Source organism: Equus przewalskii, chromosome 5 (genome assembly GCF_037783145.1).
Source record: "Equus przewalskii isolate Varuska chromosome 5, EquPr2, whole genome shotgun sequence".
NCBI classification, from domain to species: Eukaryota; Metazoa; Chordata; class Mammalia; order Perissodactyla; family Equidae; genus Equus; species Equus przewalskii.
Window position 1 is genome coordinate 11,818,276 of NC_091835.1, and position 26,954 is coordinate 11,845,229.

Here is a 26,954-nt window from a genome sequence, read left to right on the forward strand (position 1 = left end):
TCCTCTCAGGTAATAGAGGCCACACAGGGAAAGATTTTCCCTAGACTTGATCATTATGATCTAAAACAACTGTTAGTTAAAATGACAGAAGATGTAAATAACTTCTTTTGATGTAACCCCATTGACCATTTACAAAGAATGTTTTAAAAACATATTTTAGGGTTTGAAGCTGGCTGGTTACACAGTTTCACATTTTAAGATTTAGTGTTTGCTCATCTATCATTGTATAAATAGTGATGGGTCATTTTCATTTAATGTTGTTAAACTTGACTCATCTTGTTACTTTAATTAGCAGTTCTGAGAGTATAGTAAAGGTGGAAGTTATCATATTCTTTGTGGTGGAAAATTAGTGTACTTTGACCTATTATAACTGCATTTACATATTTAGAGATAATTACTTAAGAATTCTGACTTGTCCATACCTTTTCTGTAGTCAAACATAAAGCCTGTGTACCTGTATATACATTTTTTTTTTAAATGGAATTGGCAAGTTACATGGAAGTCCCTCCAGGTCAGTTGCATGTACATTTGACATGTTTGTGATGGCTGCGTAATTGTGCATGCTGTGGATCTGTCAGTTCTTTGGCCATTCTTTGATTGAGTTAGATCGTTTTCTGTTTTCAGTTAAAGGAAAATTTTCTGCAGACAATTAACTGATGTAATAGGATTTATTTAGCGATTATTGGGCAGCCTCCAATCTAGCAGATAGAAAAGAGCTCCAAAGAGCTGTACAAAGGCAAGAGATTTTATAGATCAAAGTGAGCAGGAACAAGGGAGTTAGACTGGGCATTTGCTCATGGGTTAAAGCAGGGTTACTGCCTTACATGGAGCAACGGGAAGTCTTGGAGCCGAGCAGCCAAGTGCTGGTGGTTTGACCTGGGCCTGTCTTTCCTGGGAGAGCCGAGCACAGACCCTTTGTTAAGGTTTGGTTTGCTGACGTGGCGCTTAGCATGAGCGACTCCATCTTGGGCCTAGTCTGGTTACATTAACAGTCTTTTGCCTCTGAGACAATACTGCCATGTCTTCCAAGCTTTGCCTTCAGACCGTACTGCTTACTGTTCCTTCTTGTTATAGTCATCTATCACCCCATTCCTTACATATTTGAACATCAGGCTTTTTGTGACTCCACTACCATCCTGTCATGGTTCTTAGTGGTTTCAGTAGCAGCTGCACCATTTTACATCCCAACCAGCTGTGCACAAGGGTTCCAGTTTCTCCACCTCCACATCCTTGCCAGTGCTTGTTATTTTATGTTTGATTGATAATAGCCGTCCTATGGGTGTGAAGTCTCGTCTCCTTGGCGTTTCTATTTGCATTTCAGTCACTATCTTTGTTGGCTTGCCGGTAACACGTGTAAATCTGGTCAGTATCCTCCTCCTGTGACCACACCCTCCTGGTTTCTCTGTCATCGCTGACCCCTCTCTCATGCCCCCTTTGCCTCCTCAAGTCCTCTAACTGGTCATGTCCCACGATCTGCTCCCTGCACCTCTTCTCACTCTCGAGGCCGTCTCTGCCAGTCTCATGGCTGTCAGTGCCATCAGTGTGCTGAGAACTCCCAAAGTTACCTTTCACAGAACTGAACTATTCTTTCCCCAAACCTGCTCCTCCTGCACTCTTCCCTTTGTTAGTAAATGACACCTCAGTTTTTTTTTCAACGCCTCAAGCCAGAAACCTTAGAGTCACTCTTGACTCCTCTCTCTCATTCTTGACTCTCTCTCACTGTGTGTAAGGCTGTAGCTTCAAAACAGGCAGAATCAGGTCATTTCTCACTACCTCCTTCATCCTCATTTGGTCTAAGCCACTGTCATCTCACAGCCTGTCCCTCCAAAGGCTCCCAACTCGTCTCCCTGCTCCCGTGGCAGCGGAGTCATCCTTTTTATGGTGGATCAGAGGATTCCCTCATTTCAGTACAGTTCTCACGGTGGCCTGCCAGGCCCTTCAGGATCTGGCCCCCTTCTCGCCAAATCCTCTCTGACCTCCTCTCTTTTCCCTGCCCCCCTTCCTCCCTGGGCTCAGCTAGAATGTTCTTCCACGAATCCATATGGGCCTCTCTCTCACTGTCTGCTCATAGCTTCTGAGACGCCTTTCTCAACCACTTTATAAGGCAGCAGCCCTCCTCCCACAGTATTCATTTCTTCTGACCTGCTGTATTTGTCTCCGCGGCTCCTGGATCCTCATGATGTTTAGTTATTTGTTTATCGTCTGTTTACCCCTCACGTTTTGTTCACGACTGTGGCTCCATCGTCTGGAAGAGTGCTTGGTGTGAAGTGCGTGTTCAGTAAATGTGTGGGAAATAATGACCGACTGAATCCTGTTCATGTGTGCTTAACATACACTTGTTTTTCTGTGGAAGAGAGTTCAGAGTGTGGGATTGCAAAGAGTTTGTGTGTGTGTTTTTTTTGAGGAAGATTAGCCCTGAGCTAACTACTGCCAGTCCTCCTCTTTTTGCTGAGGAAGGCTGGCCCTGAGCTAACATCCGTGCCCACCTTCCTCTACTTTATACGTGGGACGCCTACCACAGCATGGCTTGCCAAGCAGTGCCATGTCCACACCCGGGATCCGAATCAGTGAACCCCAGGCCACCGAAGCGGAACGTGCACGCTTAACCGCTGCGCAACCGGGTCGGCCCCATGTGTTTGTGTTTTAAATATGGCTGGGTTACTTCACTGGACTCTGGATAGTGTGGTCTTTTACATGTTTTTAAAACTTTTGCATGAAAATTGGTATGGCTTCATTTTAATCTTTATTACAAGTAAAGGAGAACATATTGCGTGTATGTATTAGCACCTGCATTTCCTCTTTTTTGGCTTTTCTGTACTTATTCTTTGCCCAGTTTTTGTGTTGCTTTTTTTTTTTTTAATTTGTAGGGGCTCTTTGTATATTTTGTCATGTGTTTTTTTTTTCCGTTTGATTTTTAAAAATTTTTTCACCGTGCAGAAATGTTAAATCATTAAAATTTATGTAGAAGAATAAATCTGTAAGAATTGGTAAGAAAATTTTGAAAAATATGGATAATGAGGATCTTACCAGGTATTTAAAGCAGTGGTTCCTAAACATTAGTGTGCTTAAAAATCACATGGCCGCTGTTTAAGAATGAGTCTGCCACAGAGCCTTAATTCATAGGCATGGGGAGGTGAGGAGCGGGGGAGACGCGGTGGAGGAGTCTCACTGTACATACTCTGTAAGGTAACTGATGCAGTTGGGAAGCACTGCTGACAGTCTGCTGTATCTGGAGTAGTAGGGTATTAGCAAAGCTGTAGACAAATAGATCCCGGAAACAGAGCAGCGTCCAGAAACAGATCCCAGTACGAATGAGAACTTCCTGCTGAAGGTGACGTTTTGGTTAATTAAAAAAGTGAGTGGTTTATTTAATGAACGGTTCAGGCAGTTCATCTGAAAGGAAAAGTTAGCTTTCTACCTGACACAATGTAGGACAAGTAAACTCCATACTGATCAAAGATCTAGATGTAACATTTGCGTAAATTCTAGGAAAAAACATAAAGCGTACCGTTGGTTTAACCCTGGGGTGGATGAGGCCTTATTAAACTAGAGTGGAAACTAGGGGCTGTGGAGGAAAAGGTGACCAGATGTAATTGTCCAGGTTTGCTTTCTGAAAGGGGGATGCTCACCTTGTTTATCTGAAACCTTTTAGAGAAATTTTATGTCTCCGCATGTGGCTGGTACATCGAGGCTGCGTTTGACATTACTGAACTCTTCTCCTTGCTTCTCCCCTCCCTTGGCTTTCGCGACACTGCCTCTCCAAGTTCTCCTACTTTCCTAGTCTTTTCAGTGAGATTTTCCTCCTCTCAGTCTTGGCACTGCTTTCCCTTAAAAGTTTTCTGTCCTTGCACTTCATCTTGGAGATTTCCTCCGTGTTCTTTTTGGGCAGTCTCATCCGGCCTCTTATTGTGTGTGTATGCTTCTAGCTTTGACCCCTCTTAAGTCTCACGGTTTATATGTTTGGATGACTCACAGGCATCTTAAACCTGTTACTTTCGACTTGTGTTCATCTCCTGTCCACCACCCATCCAACCGTGGCTCACCATCTGTCCCAGTGGAAGGCAGCAAAACTGTATTGCCTCCTTTCACTGCCGCTGCTCTAATTCATGACTGTTATGTTCATGATTCAGATGTGGAAACCACGTCACCATGTTGAACAGAATGATTTCAGTTGTTGGGAAGGGCTGGAGGAGCAGCCGCTCCCACCGCCACCCTCCGGACACTCAGGAGCTGGGAATTCCAGCTGCCGGCTCCCTGCCACACCACCTTAGCCTCCTGATCGGGGAGTAAAGGATTGTTTCAGCGATCTTTTATGTAATTTCGTTGCCTCCTGTTTCTCTGCCTTCAGGTTATCCTCTGCATACAGTTATTTTCTAAAACTGTGTGTTTGTGTGCGTTGAAATGTGGAGCACATTCCTTCCCCAGCATCGAATGCCACCACAATTTGGCCTTTACAGTTTGAGGCCTGTAACAGCCTGCCCTCCTCTCATCTCCTCATCCCCACCCTGCTCTACTGGGTGGCTGGCTGTTTCCTGAGCACCTGCTTCTTTTGGTGCTTGTTCAAATTATGTGGTGTCATCTATTAAAAATCTGTGTTCCTGTCCCCTCCCCCAGCCTTTAAGGTCATAATATGTTGTTATTTGATCCAAGAAGACTTCTCAGAAAATGCCAGAACTCGCCTCTCTACCTTTTACTGTACTCTTCCTGAAGTGCTGCCTACACTCAATGATTAGTACTTATTAAAAGTTTTATAGTTTTAGCTTGCTCTTTCAGCACCACGATCCATTTTGAGTTAATTTTTTGTATAATATAAGAAAGGGCACCATCTTCATCGTTTGAGGTGTAGCTATGTAGTTGTTCCAGCACCATTGGTTGAAAAGACTATTCTTTCCCTGTTAAATGCTCTTTCTGCCTTGTTGAAAATCAGTTGTCCATAAGATGGGAGTTTATTTCTAGTCACTTCTATTCTGTTGATCTGTGTGTCTTTCCTTTGGCTGGGACAACAGGTCTTGATGTTACTGTTGCTTTGTAGTAAGTTTTGAAATTGAGATAGATGAGTCCTCCAGCTTTGTTCTTTTTCAAGATTGTTTTGACTGTTCTGGCTGCTTTGAATTTCCATGTGAATTTTAGGCTCAGCTTACAAATTTCTGTATAAAAGCCAGCAGAGATTTTGGTAAGGGTTGTGTTCAATCTGTACATCAGTTTGAAATGTTGCCCTCTTAATAATATTAAGTCTTATAATCCATAAACAAGGGATGTTTTTCTATTTATTTAAGTCTTTAATATCTTTAAACAATGTTTTGTGGTATTCATAGTACAAATTTTGTACTTCTTGTTATATCTAATCCTAGGTATTATTTCTATTAGTGTTGTAAATATAATTGTTAACTTCATTTTCTGATTATTCATTGCCTGTATATAGAAATGATTTTTTATATTCATTTTGTATCCTGCAACCTTTGCTGAACTCTTTGTTAGTTCTCTTAGCTTTGTAGTGGATGCCTTAAGATTTTATATATATACAGTCATATTGATAATGTGTGGATAAAAATAGTTTTAGTTACAGTTTTACTTTTTAATTCAAAGTACAAATATGCAAAATTAAATTTCAGAGAGAGTACTTACTGAGATAACATCATTTTCCTGGGTTATTAAGGTACAAATTATGTGCCTTAATTCTTTGCAGTTCTGATGTCCTGGAAGTAGTAGGACCATTTGTTTTCAGCGTGCCATTTTCCTACACAGAAACATTCAAAGGCTCTTCATGCCCTATATGGCAAAAATCTAGATTCTCTGGACTCATTCTCCAGAGTACTACACAATACATTCTCAAAGAAAATAGCTTGGGATGGTGAGCGGAGCCTGGGGATCATCTCGGGGGGGTCTTGGCTTCTCACCAGCTGTACATGGGCAAAGGTAGAGGTGTTCCTTAGCTTGTAAAATTGCACAGTTGGCCTTCTAGTTTGTAAAGCATGGGTTCCTTTAGTTCTTTGAACGTATTTATAGTAGCTACTTTGGTGTCTTGTCTGTGAAGTCTGATGTTTGGGCCCCTCCAGGACAGTTTCTGTTGCCTGTTCCCCCCCCATGTATAAGTTGTAATTTCCTGTTTATTTGCATGCCTCATAATTTTTTCTTGTAAACTGGACATCAGATGGTTTGTAGCAATTCTGAATACTGATTCTCCCCTCCCCTTTCTGTGGTTTCTTGTTGTGTTGTTTGCTTGTTTATTTGTTTAGTGACTTGGCTGGCCTGTGTCGAGTGGGGGAAAATCTCCTTTCTCCCCTTCCTGTGTTCTCATGGCTGGACTAATAATGAAACTGACACCAGACCAGATTAAGAAGAGAAGAACCCAGTTTAATACATACATGTGGAGATCGTAGAGAAATGATGCTGGAGAGTGAACAAAAGCGGGCAGTATATGTGTCTTTTATACAAAGAAACAAATTTGTGAGGAATGCCAGGATAAAGTAACTGAGATTTCAGGTACGGAATTAGTGAGGAGTTTAGGCTGGAAGGAGTAAATTAGCCAGGTTGGTCTCTGCGGGCTTCTGGGCCCTCAGTCCCCGGGCTCTGGTGAGGAGGCAAGGAGGGCCCCTTTCACCCGGGAGATTCATTTCCTGCTTTCGGGGAAACAGACACAGGGGGGTCAGAATACAGCTTTTGCTTCTCAAGTAACTTTAATTCAAAATAATCAGTATACTACTGTGGGCTGTTTTGGGGTGGCCTGCCCTGGGCCCCAAAACCTATTTCAGTGAAGGTTATTTTTTCTGAGTGCGCATCCTCTGGTGTTGCTCCTCAGAGGGCACAGCCTGGGGACCCCAGTTTCCTTGAAGGGCCTTCTTCCCGGGTGACAGCAGTTTTAGGAGGGCTCTCTTTAACTGTCTCTTTCCCAGATCTCCTTGTGAAATTTCTGCCAAGTCTGCCTCTGTCAGTATCACACCCAGCAGTTATTCTCTGCCCACAGCCAGCCGATTGCTGTATTGTTTTCAGCTAAGCCCGGGGCCGGAACTTGCCCCACAGTGTGATCCAGTTAGATGGCCTTTGTAGGGGTTGTGTGTGAGGCCAGTCTGAGCTGTCCGACTCAAGTTCTTCTTAGGCATCTCTGTCCCTGATGCTCTCTGTTACACTTCCTGTTGGTCTGCTCTTGGGCTTGTTGCTGTCGTGGAGGTACCAGTCTCCATTGTTTTCAACAACGTCATTAGGCTTGAGCCTCCCGGATCTCAGGCCACCTGCAGTCAGCTCTCTTAGAGATTGCTTAGGGTTCTCTGTTTTTACAGCCCGCTTCTCTGGCCTTTGCAGATCTCTGTGCCGTTGCTCCAGAGCCGGGTGGGGACAGCAGCTTGTCCTCTGCTTTGCATGTGGGGTGCTGGCTGTGGCTGTAGCCACTGGTCCTCTCGGTTTGCAGTGTCTGCCTTATGAACGAGCTGAGGCAAGATGATTGGTGTCCGCTGTTCTCGGGTAGAGCTTCTGCCCATGAGTAGGAACCGGGTGGAAGGAGGGATTCCCCAGATCTCTTGGCTGCGCTTGCCTGGAATAGAATTTCTACACTGTGGAGGCTGGGTTAGGAGATGAGAAACGCTAGATATCATAGCCCTGGATTTGGAGCTGGGGGAGTCATTAGTTAGTATTTGCTTCACTTTTGTTTCCTCAAAAATGACACTATTACCCACGTGCCACATGAAGGCTGTTTCTCTACCTGGAGTGCCTTTCTCCCCCACATAGGCACAGGGCTCACCCTCTCTCTTCCTTCTCTCTCTGCTCAGATATCATGTGCCAGAGGCTCTTGTGGACCACCCGTATGCTAGAGCGCCTCTCCAGCCTCGCCCGGCACTTTGTATGTCCCTCGGCTGGGTTTGTTTTTCCTGGTAGGATGTATCAGCACCTGACAGGCATACGTTGTGTTTGCCTGCCTCTCCCAGTGAGCGTATAGGCTCAGGAGAGAAGGCACTTAGACTGTGCTAGTCCCTGTACTTAGAACAGAATCTGACAGTAGTAGATGCTCAGTGAGTCTGATGAACGCCAAGTATAAAATGTCCAAAGTTTGCTGCCTTCGTGCCCCACAGTTTAACCTGCCTAAATTGGAAAATATCTAGAGCTGCTCTGGAAAGTGAATTTCATGTTGTTTGCCAACTCCACTTGCTTGTTGCTGCCTAGGTTGAGAGAACCGGCTCATGGGAAAGAAAGCAGTAATTGTTTAGTAGTGGCTGTGGGGCCACAGGAGAGGAGAATGTGGCATACACGTGAGGTACTGGTCATCCCCAGTGTAATGAGCCACTGGAGGGCAGGAGATGGCGCACTTTGGGGCTCCATTCTTTTGTAGGTCTGCTGGCTTTCTCCGTCCTTGCTCTTGGCAAGTGTTTGTGGATACTTAACGTTAGGTTGGAAAAGAGCCACCTGTTTACAGAATGATGTGGCAACTGTTCTGTGGTCATTCCATTGTTAATAGATACATACAAATGGGTCTCTTAGAAATATCAGGAATGGACAGGACATTGCTGGGGCCAGTGTATTAGCTGCTGCTTGATGGAAAAAAATCGTCATTTTCCTATCTAATATGAAGAATTTTTCTTTAAAGTTATTTAAAAATGATTTTGAACTAATACTTCTTTTTCTTCCTTCTAGATTCTTACGGAAATCTGATAATTCTGCTTTTTGAGCACTTATGAATAACCACGTGTCTTCAAAACCGTCTACCATGAAGCTCAAACAGACCATCAACCCCGTTCTTTTATTTTTCATACATTTTGTAATATCACTTTACACTATTTTAACATACATTCCATATTATTTTTTGTCTGAGTCAAGAAAAAAACCAAGCCAAATTAAAGCAAAGCCTGTAAGTTCAGAACCCGACTCTGCATACAGATCTGTCAACAGTCTGGATGGCTTGGCTTCGGTATTATACCCTGGATGTGATACACTAGATAAAGTTTTTATGTATGCGAAAAACAAATTTAAGGACAAAAGACTCTTGGGAACACGTGAAATTTTAAATGAGGAAGATGAAGTGCAACCAAATGGAAAAATTTTTAAAAAGGTAAGATATCTTTCGTTGCCTTTGAATTCCCTCTGAATGAAATGTACTCATAGAAATGGTGGCAAGGCACAAGCCCGGCCTGCTTGTGTTAGAATTTTTTTTTTAAAGATTGGCACCTGAGCTAACAACTGTTGCCAATCTTCTTGTTTTTCTTTTATTCTCCCCAAAGCCTGCCAGTATATACTTGTAGATTCTGGTTGTGAGTGCCTCTGGTTGTGCTATGTGGCCTGATGAGTGGTGCCATGTCTGTGCCCGGGATTCAAACTGACGAAGCCCTGGGCTGCTGAAGCAGAGCGCGCAAACTTAACCACCCTGCCACGGGACCGGCCCCTGCTTGTGTTAGAATTTGCTGATGTTGCAGGAGAAACGGGCAGGATGGGCCTAGACCGCTCGCATCCCTTTCTATCCTCCAGCATGGCTTTGTTCCTAGTTTTCCATGTTGGGAATGCCCACTGGTGAGGGTGCTTCTGAGCCTGAATGTTCCCCAGGGCTTGGAATAGAGCATCTCGGCAGTTTGGGGCATGAAAGCGTATTCCCGGGTAGTTCCGGAAGCAACTGTGTGCGCTTGAAATTGCTCTGTGTTTTGGCGTGTGACCTGCTGTTTCTGATTTTAACGTAGGTTCCATTGGGCACCAAATGTCTTGGTACTTTGGTTGTGGCAATTGTGTGGTTTTTCAGAATTTCTTTTCACAAGTATGGAACAACCTCCTTTTGATTTGAAACAGAGAGTAAGGCGTTCTTAAAGGCAGTGTAACATAGTGGTTAAGAGCCTGGACTCCAGATCCTATAGGTTTGAATCTCGGCTTTTCCACTTAGCAGCTTTGTGACTTTGGAAAAGTTGTTTAACTAGTTGGCCTCAGGTTCTTTATTTGTAATGTGGAGGTGAAGATGATTGCTGTCATTTATTGGCGTTTCTTCTGAGCCAGGCTGTTTTAAGAGCTTTCCATATATCAACTTATTTAAGACTTACAATAGCGCTATGAGTTGGTATTATCGTCCTTACTTTACACAGGACAACACAGAGGCACAGATAGATTAGGTAACTCACCCAGGGATTCATAGCTGGCAAGTGGTAAAGTCAGGACTAGAACCCAGGCTGTCTCGCTCCGTATGCCTTAATCTAATCCCAGCTCTCAGAGTGGTTGAGAGGATTAATTGAATGTGTGTGAGTGTATACGTATATATACACACATAATATATGTAGAACAGTTTGTGGCATCTAGTGTAAATGCTCTAGCTTTTATTATCTTAATATCTTGGGATTTCAATGGGCAGAATTATATGAGTGACCATGAAGACTCGCATCCTGGGTTAGGTTAGCACTCTGCAGGATAGGAAGTACAGAAATGATGTGAAAGTGCTCTTTATGAACTTGGGTACATGACCTTCCTATAAGCAGTTCTTGAAGCTCCAGTAGGTAAAAATGGAAGGTGAAGTTTTTTAGAGGCAGTAAGGTGACCTGTAGTTGGTCGATAATTTGGTCAGGTTATAGGTTTACTATCTGTGTAGGCAAAGCTGTTTTTCTCTCGTCCTTTTTTCCAGCCACATCCTGACTCTTGCTGCCTTTCTTCTCAGTCGTGAAGGAGCTCTCCAACCTTGGAGGAGAGGCCAGGTGATTGCATTTTGGCCTGAGATGCCTAGAGCTCTTCCAGTTGCTGCAGGCCCAGGGCGTGCTGTGTGACTGACTTAGTGGCCCGTTCATTTTGCTCTTAGTGTACAAATTCCTTGGTCATTTTCTTCTGAATGTCAAGGACATGGCAAGCAAGTTAATGTCAGTAACTCCTAGGAATTAAAAACGTTATTTGACCGTAGAAAACAGAATCTGTAAGTATTGCTCACCTTGAAGTAGAGGGATCTTTTATCTTGTTATGCCTGCGAAGTCCTGATGTACACTTGGTCTGGCATTCCTTGTGCCCCCTTGGTCTCAGAAGTGGTTTGGATGAATTATATGGTCATTCTGTTTTTAAAGCATATTCGCTGTTTTTTTGCTGACTTAGCTTTGCCTCACTTGAATGAATTTTTTCTACTAAATTAACCTAAGATCTGGCTGGAGTTAATAGTGCGTTTCTAGAAGTTGAAGTCGTGTAGTTAAGTGTGCCTGATTATTCTTCTCTAGTCTATAGGTTATAATTTGCAAAACATTGTCATATTGTTGCCTGATTTTTGTCATTGAGTTGCAACTTTTTATGGTATGCCATCTTTGATTCTGTCTTTGAGAGATCTGGTAGTTTGAAACAAAGGCACCAAAACCACTACATTTTCTAGTAAAAGTTCCCTACTCCTTTGTCTGCTATTCTATGCTGCTCATATTATCTCCAAAAAAACATTCGTTTTTGTCTTTCGATTTAATGCTATTTGAATTCAAAGATTGGGTTCTCTTATTTTTAATCTGAGCATATATAACAGAAGTCCTATTTTAGCAGGAAGCTTAATTTTTCTGCAGTGTCCTTCACATGTTATAGGCATTTTTATGGGGCTAGCACAATTTTTCAGTACTCATAGTAGCAAACTAGTTCCCAAGTATGGAAAAAGGAGAATAATATGGTGACTATGGAATGTCTTCTTAATTCAGGTATCAGTATAATTAAGAGAAAATAAAATTCTAAGGGCTGTCATAGTTGTTCCTTAAATGTGGCTGGATGCACGAAGGACACAAGGGAAGTTTTTTTCCCCTTTGTGTGTGGTGTGTGTGTGTGAGAGAGTGTACATGGCTTTTTCTGCCCTGTCCTGACCGTGGTGCCTTTGTAGTCCGTGTTTATTCAACAAAGCAGCATTTGAACTCATGGTAAAATCGGAAGGTGGGAAGAACTGTTTGCAGTCAGCACGTTTTTCTGTCCATACCACATTAGTGCAGGAGGTCTGCCTCCTGTGGGCATTGCGATTCATCAGACTTTTTCCACAAGTCTTTATGCAAACTCTGATAGAGAAAAACATTTACATTTTTCCTGTTTGAAATTATGCTCATTGGGAAGATAAAGTTAATTTTTAGGTTTTGTGTATGATAAATGAAGCAGTATTTCCTGTTGGCCTTATGTGAGAAGACAGTGCGCGGTGCCACTGGCCAGTGAAGACCTCACTTTCTGTCCGTGTGCGCTGCAGCTGCAGCAGCGGCCTGTGGACTGGACAGTGGGCATCGCAACTGCGTGTTAAACAAGCTGGGCTGTTTTCCCTGTTGGTTTCTTGTTGCACAGTTGTATTGCAACAGCCGCAGCATCTGCTTTGATAGGTAGTGAAAGGGGATCTTTCTCAGCTGGCGCCGAGACGCCGGAGTGGAGTTGTCAGGCGGTGTGCCTTCCGCTCAGTGGGCGCCCAGCAGTGCGGCGCACACATGCTTGTGATGAAGTGTGTCTTCATTTAATAGTGTCCATGTTTGAAGATAATCTTTAATTGGGAAAGAAAACTAAGGATGTAGCAATAGGTAAAGTTTCCGCCCTGTTTTGGAGGCTGAGCTTTGGGGACTAACCCTAGAATGTATCTGATAGGGTTGAAACAAAGGTGCTCAGACCCTTATTTCAAATTAATGAACTCTGAAGCTTTGTGTTCCATCTTACCCTAAAAGTCTCTTTTGAGCTCCCACCAAAGGAGAAGCGGAAGAAAAGGCAGTGGTGGCAATTCTGTTCTAATTCTCCCCACTGTAGCGTGGCCATCAGCTTCACCAAGACGGGTCTCTGCAGGGGCACAGATAAACAGAAGGCAGAGCAGCAGAGGCTGCCATGTTCCTGTGGGTCGGCAAGCTCTTTCAGGACTGTTGTCCTATTGTCTTAGTTTATATGGTTTTATTAAAAAACCAGCAGAGTTACGCACCTGGCATGTGTGTCAGCATCTCCTGATTCCTGCCTTCCCAGTGGCAAATGCTTGCTCTATTGTCTTTTGAAATGAAGAACAGTGAAATGATTGGTTTCCAGAGCATCTTTAAAATACGCGTACCTGAAAAAGCGTTGCAAAGAATAAAAATAATTTTACATAAAAGTGCACAAGGCCAGCCCAAACGTTTAGTGATCTAACTACCAGAAACGCTGTAATTTTTTTCCTTACATATTTTACACCCAGTAGAGAAGAAAATAGACGGAACTGTGTTATTATAGTGCTTAGAAAGAGAAGATTTCACTGTGACGTTCCTTCTAAATTGATCCCGAAACACAGCACAAATACTCGTCTCTGTTCCTGGGAATTGACTCGGCCTCTTTCCTGTCCCTCAGCGCCTGCTTTTGTGTTTCTTGCTCTAGAGTCACATTTCTTATCCTATTTGCATGTGAGTATGATGTTTATTTTTTGACTTATTAGGACATTTACATCATAATTTATATAAAAAATAATGGTGCTCTTTTAGCCAGGACTTGTGGTTTGGTTATTATAGTCCTCTCCCCACTCAGAATTTCCCTTTTCATACTTGTTCCTCGTCCTGTCGTCCCCATTTTGATAAAGGCACCACTGTGGCCCAGATGGCTCCAGCCAGAAACAGAGCAATCGGGTTTTTCCCCTAACAACTACCCCCACCCCTCCCTACCTTTTGGTTTTTTTCAGGTCTTCTGCTTCCACTCTCGCCCCTGCTGTGATCCACACACACAGGGGTGGGTACAGGACTTCGATTCCGGAGGCAGTCCGCGCGGGTTCATATTCTAGTCCCGTCACTTAACAGCTGTGTGGTTTTGAGCGAGTTAACCTTACTCGCTCTGCCTCAGTTTTCCCCTCTGTAAAATAGGGATGATAATGGTAACTGTCTCTTAGAGTTACTGTGAGAGTGCAGTAAGCTAATGCTTGCCGCGTCCTTAGCACATAGTCAATGCTGTAAAGGTCAGCTGCCCTCGGCAGCAGCAGCATCGTGACTTTTACAGGCCATCCAGATCTCTTGAGTATTTTCACACTCTCTGGCTCCCTCACAATAATTTGTTTATAATAATCTTCATTTGCAGAGAGAATGGTTAAATGCAGCCAAGTGTACTTTGTCGAAGAAGGCAGGAAAGTGGATAATTTTGAAATAATTGTATTCTAAATGGTTAAAGACAAAAGTCCTAGTGCTTATAGAGGTTAAACTCTCAGCCATCTGACAACTTGGTCTCTGCTGGACTGTCTCATTCTTCAGGGCCCTGAAGGGTTAAGGATTTGTGTGCTTTTATTTTAGAGAATGTTCTGTATGTTATCTCCATTTTATTTTTATAGTTTTCTTTTGAGAAAAGAGACCCTTATCAGCATCATCAACACATCTGATTTCGTATATTCCTGAACACTGTGAATTATTAAGTTCCTGTGGCCCAGGCAGTGATAATCTGAGTGATGACACTGATATTTACACGTGTGTGTGTCACACCTGTCACAGAATAAAAATACAGCCAGTTAAATGAGAGAGAGGAAGGCGACCGAGGGGGTCATCTTGTCCCCCTCCCCAAGTTTGCAAACGAGGAAACAGCTCAGAAACTCCACCATGGTCATTCACAGCCACACTAGTCATTCATTTTCCCGACTCGGGAAAGCTGAGCATATTTATGTCTCATGTGGGTTGCGGGTAAGAGTATTTAAGAGATGATAGGCAGAGAATATATGTGATTGAATGGTGATCAGAACGAAAGTAGCTACGGGAGTTACGTGATCAGGTGGATAGGGATTTTTTTTAAAGCAATCTTTTTAAAAGTGAGGCTGCTTAGAGGAGAGAGGTCAGAAAACCCCTAAAAGCCCAGAGTAAATTGAAGTTGTGTTTAATTATCCCATCCATTCCACACAGTTAGCGAGTAGTTGCTAAGTATACCAGGTCCTCTTCTAGGCACCTGGGAGGCAGTTATGAACAAGACACACAGGTTGCTCTTCTCATGGATCTTATGTTGTGTGGGAGGAAAAGAGACAGTAAATAAGAAGTTAACAGGTTTAACAGCTGCTGTGAAGGAATACAGCTGGTTGGAGACCCCTGATAGCCTCTCTGGGTAGGTTATGGCTAAGTGGAGGCCCGAGTGACAAGGGGGAGCCGATGTTGTGAAGATCCGAGTAAGGAACCTTCTGTGTGGTGGGGCGGGGCAGTGCAGTGGTTCTGAAACGGGGATGAGCCCAGCTGGCTGAGGCCCTCAGGGTACAGTTTCAGAAGGCGCTCAGACCCTCAGAGTGAGTCCTTGAAGGTTGTGCCCTACGTGCCTGTCTTGCCTCGTCCTCACTCCTGCCCTGGCCCAGCCTGCGTGAAGGACAGAAAGGACAAAGTTGTATTACCGGAAGCGAGGCAGGGAAGGGGGTTTGGGATGAGCACAGAGACCTGGCACTGTCTCGGTCCCTTAGGGCTCTGTAGGCCAGGGTGAGGTTTGGGACTCCATTCCTACTGGAAAGGGACAACACTGCAGAGTATTAAGCAGAGGAGTAAGCTGATTTATATTCAGACACAAAGAACACTCGCTGCTGTCGGAAGAAAGGGCTGTAGGGGAATAAGGATGGAAGCAGGTTGGCAGTCGGCATTCGTTACTTCAGAGGAGAGATGCACTAGATGATGGGGAGGCGGAGGGAAATGGCTGGATTCGGGGACTGTCTGTGAGACATCACAGTGGAGTAATCGAGTCAAAAGTAAGTTGGATGTCCAGGTAGGGGTGGTCAGGACTGGAAAGGGAAATTTGGGAAGCTCTTCCAAGCAAGGTCCCATGAGTTTGGCTTTTGTCAGGGACGTGTCAGCCATTGTGATACCATGAGGGACTGCAAAGAGTATGGCCAGGCGTGGGTAGGTCATTCAGCTTGGCGGTAGGAAGATAAGGGAGTTTCTGTTTAATTTCTGATTTCACAGTAAAGTACGAGACAGCGTGATCACCTGCAAGTGGAGACGGGAGGGCGAGCGTGGAGGATATTTGAGTAGAGAGGTGGGTTCAAATAGCCGTTTCGGAGGGGGAGACAGTGAATACACCGGGAAACTTGATCAGACTACTGGGTAGTGAGACGTATGATCATGGCATGATGAGGCTGCGTGTTGTTTCCCAGTGTTCGGCAGCATAGGCAGGGAATAAAAAAATGAGTTTCATCTCAGGGTTGGCTAACCGCAGCGACAAAGTTAGGATTGGAAACTTTTTCCAGCACAAATCAGATAAAATTTTGGGGTAGGTAGGGTCTTTTAAATGTGTTCTTTGTGGGAAAGATCATCACCAGAAGGTTCAGTGGTTAAAAGAATGAAATGAAATTCAGATTTTGGTCACACTTGAATTAAACTCATGATTTGATTTCTTTGCCACATGGTGGCACCATCAAATGGGTTTATGGATTTGGATTATATCTCTAAGGCCTTTTCAAGAATATATATATTTTCTGAAACTTATCAAGCTCATCATTTAGCTGCTAGAATCTAGGAGGCAGCTCATGCTTGCCTTTGGAATGTAAAATTCTTATTAATTGTAGTCCAGTTCCTGCACGTTTCGGCCAAATCTCATCTGTCTTCTCACCCCCACAGAGCTCCTTTTGAAGGCATTGGAGCTCCCCGTGCTGAGCATTTCGTGGGGGTGCAGAGCAAGGTGAGACTTTGGCACCACTAAAGTCAAATAAGTGTTTGAAATACAGGTGCCTTATCCATCAAAATAAGAATTCTTATTGAACTTCTTAAGTTCATTATGGAATAGGACACTAGAGGGCAGTATTTATCCTTTTTCGATTTTTATCTTCATCCAGCCTCTTATTTCTAGAAATCTCCTAAATGTTGAAAATGAATATGGTTAAATGGTTTTAAGGTGTGTGAAACATATATTAATGACACAGCCGTGTTTGGGAGCTATCTGTGTACTTTTTCAGCGAGAGGAGCTTTTTATCCAATGTGTATGTAATTGGGGATTTATGGTCTGATCTAAGTTGGAGAAAATTCATAAAGACAAAAATATGTTAGCCAGCTTAAAAGGGGATTATTAAGTGTAGACTTGATGTTACCTGCACTTCTGGTGAGCACAGAGAAAACGTTGAAAGCGCCGTGGTGCCAGTGAGCATTTCAGGCTTCAGCAGAGGGACCTTGATGAGTGATAGGACCGGTCCCCCTCCTGGTTGCATAAACAGAAGCTTGTTTACTTTGCTGTCCAGAGTTAGATAGAGGAGTTCAAATTGAACAGCCGTAAATATTTCTGTTACTTGGTTCTGGACAGTGTCTGTTTATGAATCATATTGTACCATCTGATGTTGAAATCTAGCAATCAGTAGAGGGGAAGTAGTTTTCGTATCAGTAGTTCTTGATACTAGGCTAAATTTTAAGCTAACATCCAAATCGTTTAAGTAAATGAAATCTGTAAGTGTATTATTAGTATATGATCCTTTGGCCAGAAAGTTGACCTTTAAGATCTCATCAAACCTTGAATATTTTTGAAAACAAAAAACAACACCCCCCCCATTACAGTTAAAAGATTGTGTGAGATTTGAGTTGTCATAGAAGATATCACAAAATAGTAATTTTTCAAAATAGAATTTTCATGTGAAACTCACTTTCTAGCTTTTTGTTAGAAAAAAATAATTTACATGCAGATATAATCTTCTGGTTTGCTGTAAAGTTTGGAACACATCCTGGCTTCTTTCTGGAAATTAAGAGTTTGGTTACATTAAAAGCTATTTGTATGTTTTTTGTTTGTTTTATCAGGTTATTCTTGGACACTATAATTGGCTGTCCTATGAAGATGTCTTTGTTAGAGCTCTCAATTTTGGAAACGGCTTACAGATGTTGGGTCAGAAACCAAAGACCAACATTGCCATCTTCTGTGAAACTAGGGCCGAGTGGATGATCGCTGCCCAGGCGTGCTTCATGTATAACTTTCAGCGTACGTATGCGTGCTTATTTTCTGGGAGAGTGGCCTTATGCTACCGTGGGAGAGAGGATACTAACTTTTTATTATGAATATTGCATTCTCAAGAGATTAAAATTCTGATGTTAACTTTCACCTTGCATCCAATCAGTGGAGAACTCTTTGTTACAAGGTAGAATTCTTGGTCTATTTTGCAACTGGAACCAGTCGTGGAACAAATTTTACAGTGTGGGAAGGGGTCCTGCACCTCTTAATAGAGGACTTTCTGGGTTGGGGACTAGACCTGCACCCCTGGGTCACTGCTCTGCTCCCATCTCTCAGGAATTCCCCGGAAGTCAGTGTCATGTTGTTAGGCCCCTTCCATCAGTAGTCACAGTTGAACCCTAAATCACTTGCAATACTCAAACTGGGCTGCTAAGGTTAGACGATATGGAGAATTTTTATATTGTAATTCTTGGAGTGGTAATCACGGTGCCTCAGTCCGTGAGGTAGTCCTGGAAGCTTAGTTCACAGGTCTTCATGCCGAAAGTGATGTTAAGCATGGACATTGTCTTAGCCTGTAGATGATCCAGAAAGGCTACTTTTACCAGATTTCTTGCTGTAAATGCCTCCACTGTTTTTGTAAAACTGGCATACCTTTTTGTTTTCAGAGGTTTGGGTTCACAGCATGTTTCTTTTGAGAAGCTTTAAAATAATTATCATTTCTTAAAGTCACTTTAAGTCCGACTTTCTCGAGTTTGGCAGAAAGAAAATGAAAACCCACATTATTGTTATTATTATTATTTAATTTTGACATTTCTAAGAATGTTTTTCTTTAGATTTTCCCTCTTTAGAATAAGCAGTTCTGTCACTTGGTCATGCTCTTTATTTAACATAAATACCTTAAATCTGACATTCAATGTCTTACCTTCTTAGTATATGTTGTTATCATCTTTTAGTACCAAGTAGTTAACAATTAAGACTGACATTTAGGAGTCAGATATAATTCCCTTCAGTGTGGCAGTCCCAGAGTAATGTCTGTAGGTGAAACAAAATTTAAAACCTTTTTGTTTTAAAATATTGGCGATCTTGGGGGAAGTTGGGGAAGGGTGAGTAGGCACGATGTTGGTTAGTATATTAAAATGGTTAGAAAGACACAGCAGAGTTAGGTCATGGACGATGGGTCTAACGATTTGGGGTCCGGCATGCTCTGTTAACTATTCACATCCACCTTCTGAGGCTTTATTTACGTTTAATACTTCCGTGAAATGTTCGAATATTTGACTCGCCCTTCTTTTCCCTGTAGTTGTTACATTGTATGCTACCCTAGGAGGTCCAGCGATTGTTCATGGGTTAAATGAAACAGAGGTGACCAACATCATTACTAGTAAAGAACTCTTGCAAACGAAGTTGAAGGTGAGGACTGCAGTTACTTTATGACTAACAGACACTTAGCATTTTCAGTGTCATGAGCCCTGTTATTGATAGTTACTTCTTTTATGATCTTTAAAATCCTTAATATCTTTGTAAGCTTTTAGGAATGTCATATTTTATTCCTTTCCTTTAGAAACGACACAGTGGGTTTTATAAATATTTCTGTGTAAGTAGTGCAGAGAATAAGCCCGTGTCTAAGTGAGGGATTGCAGCCTCGTTTTTTCCTTCTTGTACTTTGCTATATTTTCTAATCTATTTTCAATAAGTTTGTAATTTTGAAGGGTTATTTTTAAACTAGTAATTCATTTATTTCTGAAGCATCGAGTCATGAGTTTTTAGAAGTTTTTAAAGGGAAAAAGAGAGACTTTATGAAACTAGACAACACCCTGTGAAAACAGTATCTGGTCTGTTCTTTTTTCTGTAAAGTTTTATGTCAGCCCCTTGCCTGCCCCGCCGTTCTTCATTAGCTTCTTGAGAACGTGAGGACTTGTGGCTGCTCCGTAGTTCAGGCAGCTACTGTATTTACCTGCTCATTTTGTAAGAATTTTACCAAACAACGGGGGCACACTCAGTACATCTCATGCTATAAAAAAGTAATTGAAATTTCAGACCAGTATTTCTACGTCTGAAAAAAGTGGTATTCATACTGGTGCGCTCCCTCCCCCTTGCTTCTTTTTGAGGCAGGAAGTTACGTTAATAATCTGTTGAAGATGGTAGCCTGCCTTTCTTGCGTCCGGGATGCTGGCCAGGCTGTGGTGCAGGCTGGTGAGGAAGGTGACGAGGCCTGTGTCTTCCAGGGCGTCGTCTCCACGGTCCCGCGCCTGCGGCATATCATCACCGTCGACGGAAAGCCACCGGCCTGGGCCGAGTTCCCCAAGGGCGTCATCGTGCACACCATGGCGGCCGTGCAGGCTCTGGGAGCGAAGGCCAGCGTGGGTACGTCCTTACGTACATCCTGCAGTGACCCTGTGCTCCGGGATCGTCCCAGGGTCTGATCCTAAAGTCAGATCAAGCGCCCGCTCCGTTTCTACACCATTGCTTTGGGAAGTGAGGTCGCTCTAGGTGTATGTTTGTCTACTCTTTAAAGAGGGGTTTAAGGAAAATACACACAGTTTATTAGAGTTCTAAAAATATTTACTTGAAATTAATTTAAAATACGTTTCACACTATACGGTTTTCCCTTTTCCTGTTTCTGCTGGTTCTGGATGGCTTAAAGTTAGTTTAATGTGAACTCTCTGTAACTGTTGACAGATAGCTAGAGTGGCCGGCCCTAGATCCCTCCTTTTACTCCCTGCTCCAACTCTGCCTCTTCCAGAGGGGGCATCTTTTTACCTTCCAACAGCACCCCTACTCACGGTGACCGGAAGTTCCTCCTGTCACTTGAGTGTCGGGAAATGTTAGAGGAGGGGGTAGTGGTGTTTACGGATAGCGCAAAAGCTGCCAGGATGCTGGGGCCATATTTCTTTTATAGTTGGAAACTTCGTGATTAGTTAGATCTGAGCATTCACTCAGCTCGGGAATAGGGTTATGCTGACCTTAATTTTGCGCATATTGAATTTGAGGTGCTGGTGGAACGTTCCGTCTAGCTAGCGGGGAGTGACACATACAAGTCTAGTACTCTGGAGTTAAGTTTGGAGTTGAGAGATTTAGGAGCAGTTAGGTTTTAATTATAGCTGTCGGAGTAGGGGAGGTCACCCACAGAGAATGGTGCCTCCGAAGGCCGCCAGGGGTTGGTCAGAGAGGAAGGAAGAAAACATGTCGTGTGTGGTTCACGGGAGCCAAGTGCAAGGAGCGTCTTGGTGAGCCAGGAGTCATCACATCACCTCAGAACAGTTTCCAAGAAGTGGTGGTGGGGAATGGTGCCGTGGGACGAAGGCGTGAATGGCAGATTAGGAAGTAAGGACTTGAATGATAACAGTTGTCAAGAAATATGTCTGGGCAGGTAGAGAAAGGGTGCACTTGGGAATGTTTTTACAGTTTTACCCTCCTTATGTAAAGTCCACTTTGAGGGTAGTTCCATGATTAATTCAGGCAGTCAGCAGTGCCATCCATGACCTACTTCTCTGTCTTGCCACTGTGTCACCTCTGCAGGGTGTTCGCTGCTGTCCTTAGGCTTGTGCAAATGGAGGACATTGTCTTTTAATGTGGGATCCCAGTGTAGCCAAGTTAACTTCCCTGCTCGGAGGCAGAGAACATCCTTTAGCAAATGTCTAGGTGTCCTGGTCCGACCACCCTTACTTCTTAATTGAATTGCTGGAGTTGTCTTCTGTCTCCCTACCTTCTTCCTTCCCTTTCTTAAGTTAGGTAGTCACACAGCAGCCAGAGTGATCCTTATCACGGATGATGACAAGCCCTTGTTCAAAACAACACTGCTTCCACCCGAGTGAAATCCAAAGTCCTTAGCATGGCCTCCAAGGCCCCACATGATGTGGTCCTGGCTGCTCCCTCCCTTCATTCCCTGCCACTTTTACTCTTGCTCACTCCATCCCCACCACACTTCTTCCTGGTCTGTCCATATACAAAGCACATTCCTACCTCAGGGCCTTTGCACTTGCTTCTTTTCTTCTGCTTGAAACACTCTTATCCTAATTCCAGGATTTTCATGGCTCCCTTCCTCACTTTATTCAGGTCTTCACTAAAACAGGAACTCTACAGAAAGGCCTTTCCTGACTTTTCCATCTAAATAGCTTCTGCTAGCATCTTCTCACCTTGTCTTGCTTCATTTTTCTTCATAGCTCTTATCATAGTATGGATTTATATGTTTGTCCCAATAGAATGAGTGTCCCTTATGCGCAGGGACTTGATCTGTTTTGTTGACGTCTGTATGAATACAATTAATTGTTTTTGAATGAGTAACAAATGATTATGAAAAAAATTGATACGGCTGAATTTCTCAGAAGTGTGTGTGTGTGTTTTTTTTCTCCAATACAGAAAACAAACCTCATAGCAAACCAGCGCCCTTAGATATTGCGGTAATCATGTATACAAGTGGATCCACAGGACTTCCGAAGGGGGTCATGATCTCCCATAGTAACATTATTGCTGGTATAACCGGGATGGCAGAAAGGATTCCAGAACTGGGGTATGTCATGGTAAATAAATACGGGGTAGTCCAGTGTTTATATCTGCTGTTGTGTTAACATTCGAGTCTTTAGTAGGACATGGATGAATTCGTCCTTCAGAATCTGTTTACAGTAGGCATTTCCTTCAAAACAAGGGACATTAAAATTAATTACAATATGGTTAATGGTGAGCTTTAAAGTATAGTTTATAGATATCATTGTTAATTTTACTTTTTACTTTAAAAGTACAAATTTTAACTGACTTAAATCCCTTAATTTAAATTATTTTAATCAGTTATTGTTGTTGCCTCCATAATCATTTTTATTTGTAAATATGTCCTAATTCATATTGGATATATAGAGAGCTTAATATACCCAATAAGTATTTATTGAGCTTCTGTAGCCAGCCTCAGATTTTTCTTTTTAAGACGAATTCCAGTAGTAGCAGGGGAAGGTGGGTGTACTGGGCGTACTGGGCGTACTGGGTGGACTGGAGTGGGGAAGAGGCTTAGAGGACACTGGCCGGGAGCCTGAGGGATTGTAAGGGAAACGTTCCCAGGGATGGAATCAGTATTCTGATGCCTCATCTGGTACAGTGGTTGGAGATTTTTGATGCTCTGTGTACAGAAATGACACACACACAGGTTACTGTGGAATTGAATTTGGGGGTGGAGAGAGAAATTGTACTTTCAGGGAAAAATTCAGAGCAACAGTTTCCTTCTGGGTTTGCCTCAGTTGCCCTTCATATTTTGGGAGTGGGGGCAGTTCTTGAAATATACACACATACATACATATACATTTAAGAACGTGAGTAAGAACATATGTAAGAACATGAGATATGATTTATTATAATTTAATCTGACTCTCAGAACAGGCATCTCATCTGTGAAGTTCTTGGCAGACAGTTGTGGATTCTATCTGAACTCTTCTGCTTGGTCGCCCACCATCTGTAAAGACCATTTCCTCCTCAGATGATTCCTTCTGCCCTCCGTGTTGTTTTCTGAGCCCCTGTGTCCTCCGCCTCGGCTCTGTGCCTTGCAGCAGTCATGAGTACTGGGAGCCTTCCAGTAGGACCGGAACAGCCTCTGCTTTCGAGTCTCTGCCGCCTCAGTTTGAGGTTGAGCTGTTGTTCTTTTTCCCTGACACCCATGGTGTCTGCCTGTCTGTCTCACACACACACACGTACACACACTCTCTCCTCCCCACCAGCAGGGAGCCCATGTTGATGTCCTGAGGCCACTCCGCGTGCCTTTCCCAGCTTGCTCCCCGTGCGTCATTCTCAGCAGGCAAGGCCCCTGACGGTGGCTCTGTCTCCCTTTTCTCTTAGAGAAGAAGATGTTTACATCGGGTATTTGCCCCTGGCCCACGTTTTAGAGTTAAGTGCTGAGCTTGTCTGTCTGTCTCATGGCTGTCGCATCGGCTACTCTTCACCGCAGACCCTGGCGGATCAGGTAAGTTAGACGTCTGCGACTTGAGGTACTAGAAAATCATCATTATTTTTAACACCTTTTTTTTCTGTATGACAGTATATTCTAAGGATGACAGTTATTCATTTTTAAGTAACCACTTGCCTTTTAAGTGCTTTTTAGAATATAAGTGAATTAAAATGATGAATCTACAATATGCTTTTTGATCTAAGAATTCCATTGAATTTTTAAAACAAAGATCACTTTATATAAATCACTTTTTCTCTCTCTAGTCTTCAAAAATAAAAAAAGGAAGCAAAGGGGACACATCCGTGTTGAAACCAACACTGATGGCAGCTGTTCCGGTAAGAATCGGCCGTTAATTACTGTCCAGTACTAAAGAAGTGTCGTCTGCTGCAGACATCAGTGTTAGTAGAAAAGATATTGTGGGCAAGGTAGTTTATGCAGGATTTATTCCGTATTGATTATCTGTATTGCCTTAAGCTCTACAGGATTTATTCAGTCTCGTTTTACTTTTTTTTCTTATTTACTAAACACTCAACTTAGTTTCAGCTTCCATATGATATTATTATCTCCCTTTGCTGAAAAGCTTCTTGTTCAAGTCATTTTCATGATACTCGTTTGCTGTTAGTAGAAACCTGAAGCCCAGCAGGATACAGAAGGGAAGGTTTGAGATCACCTCCTTCTATACGAATCGTGTAATTACCTCCTGAGTCCTCAGGGAAAGTCTGGCCTAGACGCAAAAACAGTGACAGAGAAGTTGGTGCGACTTTGAATTACCTGAAATGCGCTGTGCATCTCAACTAAATACCAGGCATGGGGAGGGGCTGGGGATCAGATCAGTAGAAATGGGACAGCAATGGTGATCTGTCTCCTTACTGTTAAGTTTTACCTGGTTTTCTGATTTTGTTTGAAAGTGGTGGGAATTCTTACCAGATACCTGAGTGCTCACGTCCAAGCATAATTACTTAGTAATTGCGAAGTCAAATATAAATGCCCAGTAGTTTTGGAGTTTCTATGGGTATAGGGTTTCCTTAGTAGTATCTTACTATAAATTCTTAGTTTACTTAAAAATTAAATATAATTTAAAATTGTAGAGGAAGAACGATTTCAAGTCATTAAAGTATACTTCATAGCAGTAGGCCTAGCAAGCAAAATGCAGTGCAGACAAGGAAAAATTCCCGGGTGCAGCATTAAGAGACAAACAACAACCCAAAAAACCAAAAATCCCCCACGGTCCTTTTGTGAGCAAAAAAAATGTGGTACTCTATATCTTTATAGGATAAAGTTATGAAAGTTTAAAAAACATTTCATATAGTAGTTCATGTATTTAGTGAGTTTAGTTTTTAGTTCAGAATAAATAAGATAAACAAGCAAAGCAATATAAAGAATCAATAATGGCATATTACTGTCTTAAGGCTTTTATTTCTCTCTTTTTTTTACTACTCATATGAGCATCTAGATCTGTTTCTGCTATTAAAAATTATTTTTACAGCAACCTCATTTTTTAACTAATTGTGGCTCTATTTTAAAAGTTTGTTCCTGATAGAATATATCTTTAAAAATGCCTCAATATTGATAGAAATATTAACCTGATAAGATTTTAATATGTAAGGCAGCTGATAGCATTATTGACTGTATTAATGAATTTTTATAATCTAGGAAATCATGGATCGAATCTACAAAAATGTCATGAATAAAGTGAATGAAATGAGTAGCTTTCAACGCAATCTGTTTATTCTGGCCTATAATTACAAAATGGAACAGATTGCAAAAGGGCAGAGTACTCCACTATGTGACAGGTGGGTATAAAGGTTCTCCCCTCCTTAATAATTTAATCGTTTGATTCACATTAATAGCCCAGTTAATTGAGATAGTTATAGGAAATGAACTTATTTTAAAAATTCAAAGAGACTCTTTAAAATCCATCTTTGTAAGAATATGAGGAATTAAAAAAATTGCAGTTATTTGAAAAAATTTTTCACTTACAATTTTGCTGTGTTTAATAGTGTAGTTATATTTTTTATGGACATTTATGTGATTTTAATTATTTTGAGAAATAGTTGCTCTTTGCTTTTAAATTTATTTCAATATGAATATAAAATTGCAATCAAATATGATTAAATGTTTTGTGCTTTTGTTAAATGACCAGTTTTACCACAGATCTGTTTTTTGCTTCTGTAGTGCTAATAGAGTAAGTAGATTTATAAAATAGATTAGAAATTAGAAAGTGAAATTATGGCATTCAGATTATTTTTAATGCAAATATTAATACAGTTTTCAGATGCTTCACATTATTTAAAACTTTATAGGTTTTTTTTCCCTGCCTTACTTTTAGTTGTCTAGATATATAACCTACTTTGTAAAGCCTGTTAATGTTATTTTTTAAAAATGATTGCCTCTTGGTCTTCACTTTTTTCAAAGTTATAATACAAACAAACAACCCTTTTCCCCTTTTTGATCAAGGTAGTAAGCAATCTATTTTATTAGTCTATTTTCAGAAATGTTTCAATTAGATGTTTGAATTGTTTTCTTTTTTTTTTGATTTACCAGGTATTTTTAAACAATAAACATTTCAGAACTTGAATTAGTGACATTTTAAAAAGTTAGATTGCTGTGTACAAATATTTACACATTTGTAATGAAGTAAGCTAAAGCAAAAAATTAATTTGCTTTTAAGGATTATTCTGTATTAATATGTATTATGTAACGATGTAAAACTAATTGCTCTGGCTTAAGCGAGGGTTTTCCATTAACGTACAAAATTAAACCTGACAATTTTGAATTCAAATATTACTTGAAAGGTTCTTAAGAGAAAATCATATACTCTTTACTTGGTTGGACTTCTAGAAATTAAGATTTAAGTAGTGGGTGAAGAGAATCTCTTTAATGGGCTCTGTGGCCTTGGATAAGTCACTTAATCTCAAAATCTCATCTATCAAAATTGGAAGCTTCATCTAAATGATTTGGAATATCCCATTCAGCTTAAAATCCTGTGATTCTCTGATTAATTTTTTTTTAGATTTATTTTCCGGAAAGTTCGAAGCTTGCTAGGTGGAAATACTCGGCTTCTGCTATGTGGAGGTGCTCCGCTTTCTCCAACCACACAGCGATTCATGAATATCTGTTTCTGCTGTTCCGTTGGTCAGGGGTATGGACTCACCGAATCTTCTGGGGCTGGCACAATTACAGAAGGTTAGTATGGTCCACAAGTGGTGTCTCCAGCAGAAGCTGGGGTGCAGCTCCAGGTATTTTTTGGTGTGGGTTGTTTTCTGCAAATATCTAA

At 42.0% G+C, this 26,954-nt stretch overlaps 1 protein-coding gene across 3 annotated transcripts in view; it reads left to right on the top strand.

The window, feature by feature from the left end:
* Positions 1-26,954, top strand: part of ACSL3 (acyl-CoA synthetase long chain family member 3) — a 73,120-nt gene that overhangs the window by 32,049 nt on the left and 14,117 nt on the right. For all 3 annotated transcript variants that reach the window (XM_070618398.1, XM_070618400.1, XM_070618399.1), the window contains 9 exons: positions 8,623-9,037; positions 17,604-17,781; positions 19,052-19,161; positions 19,977-20,115; positions 22,111-22,261; positions 23,569-23,692; positions 23,941-24,012; positions 25,331-25,470; positions 26,691-26,863. In XM_070618398.1, the coding sequence (XP_070474499.1) occupies positions 8,663-9,037; positions 17,604-17,781; positions 19,052-19,161; positions 19,977-20,115; positions 22,111-22,261; positions 23,569-23,692; positions 23,941-24,012; positions 25,331-25,470; positions 26,691-26,863 (1,462 nt within the window). In that variant the 5' untranslated portion in view covers positions 8,623-8,662. The remainder of the gene's footprint in view (positions 1-8,622; positions 9,038-17,603; positions 17,782-19,051; positions 19,162-19,976; positions 20,116-22,110; positions 22,262-23,568; positions 23,693-23,940; positions 24,013-25,330; positions 25,471-26,690; positions 26,864-26,954) is intronic.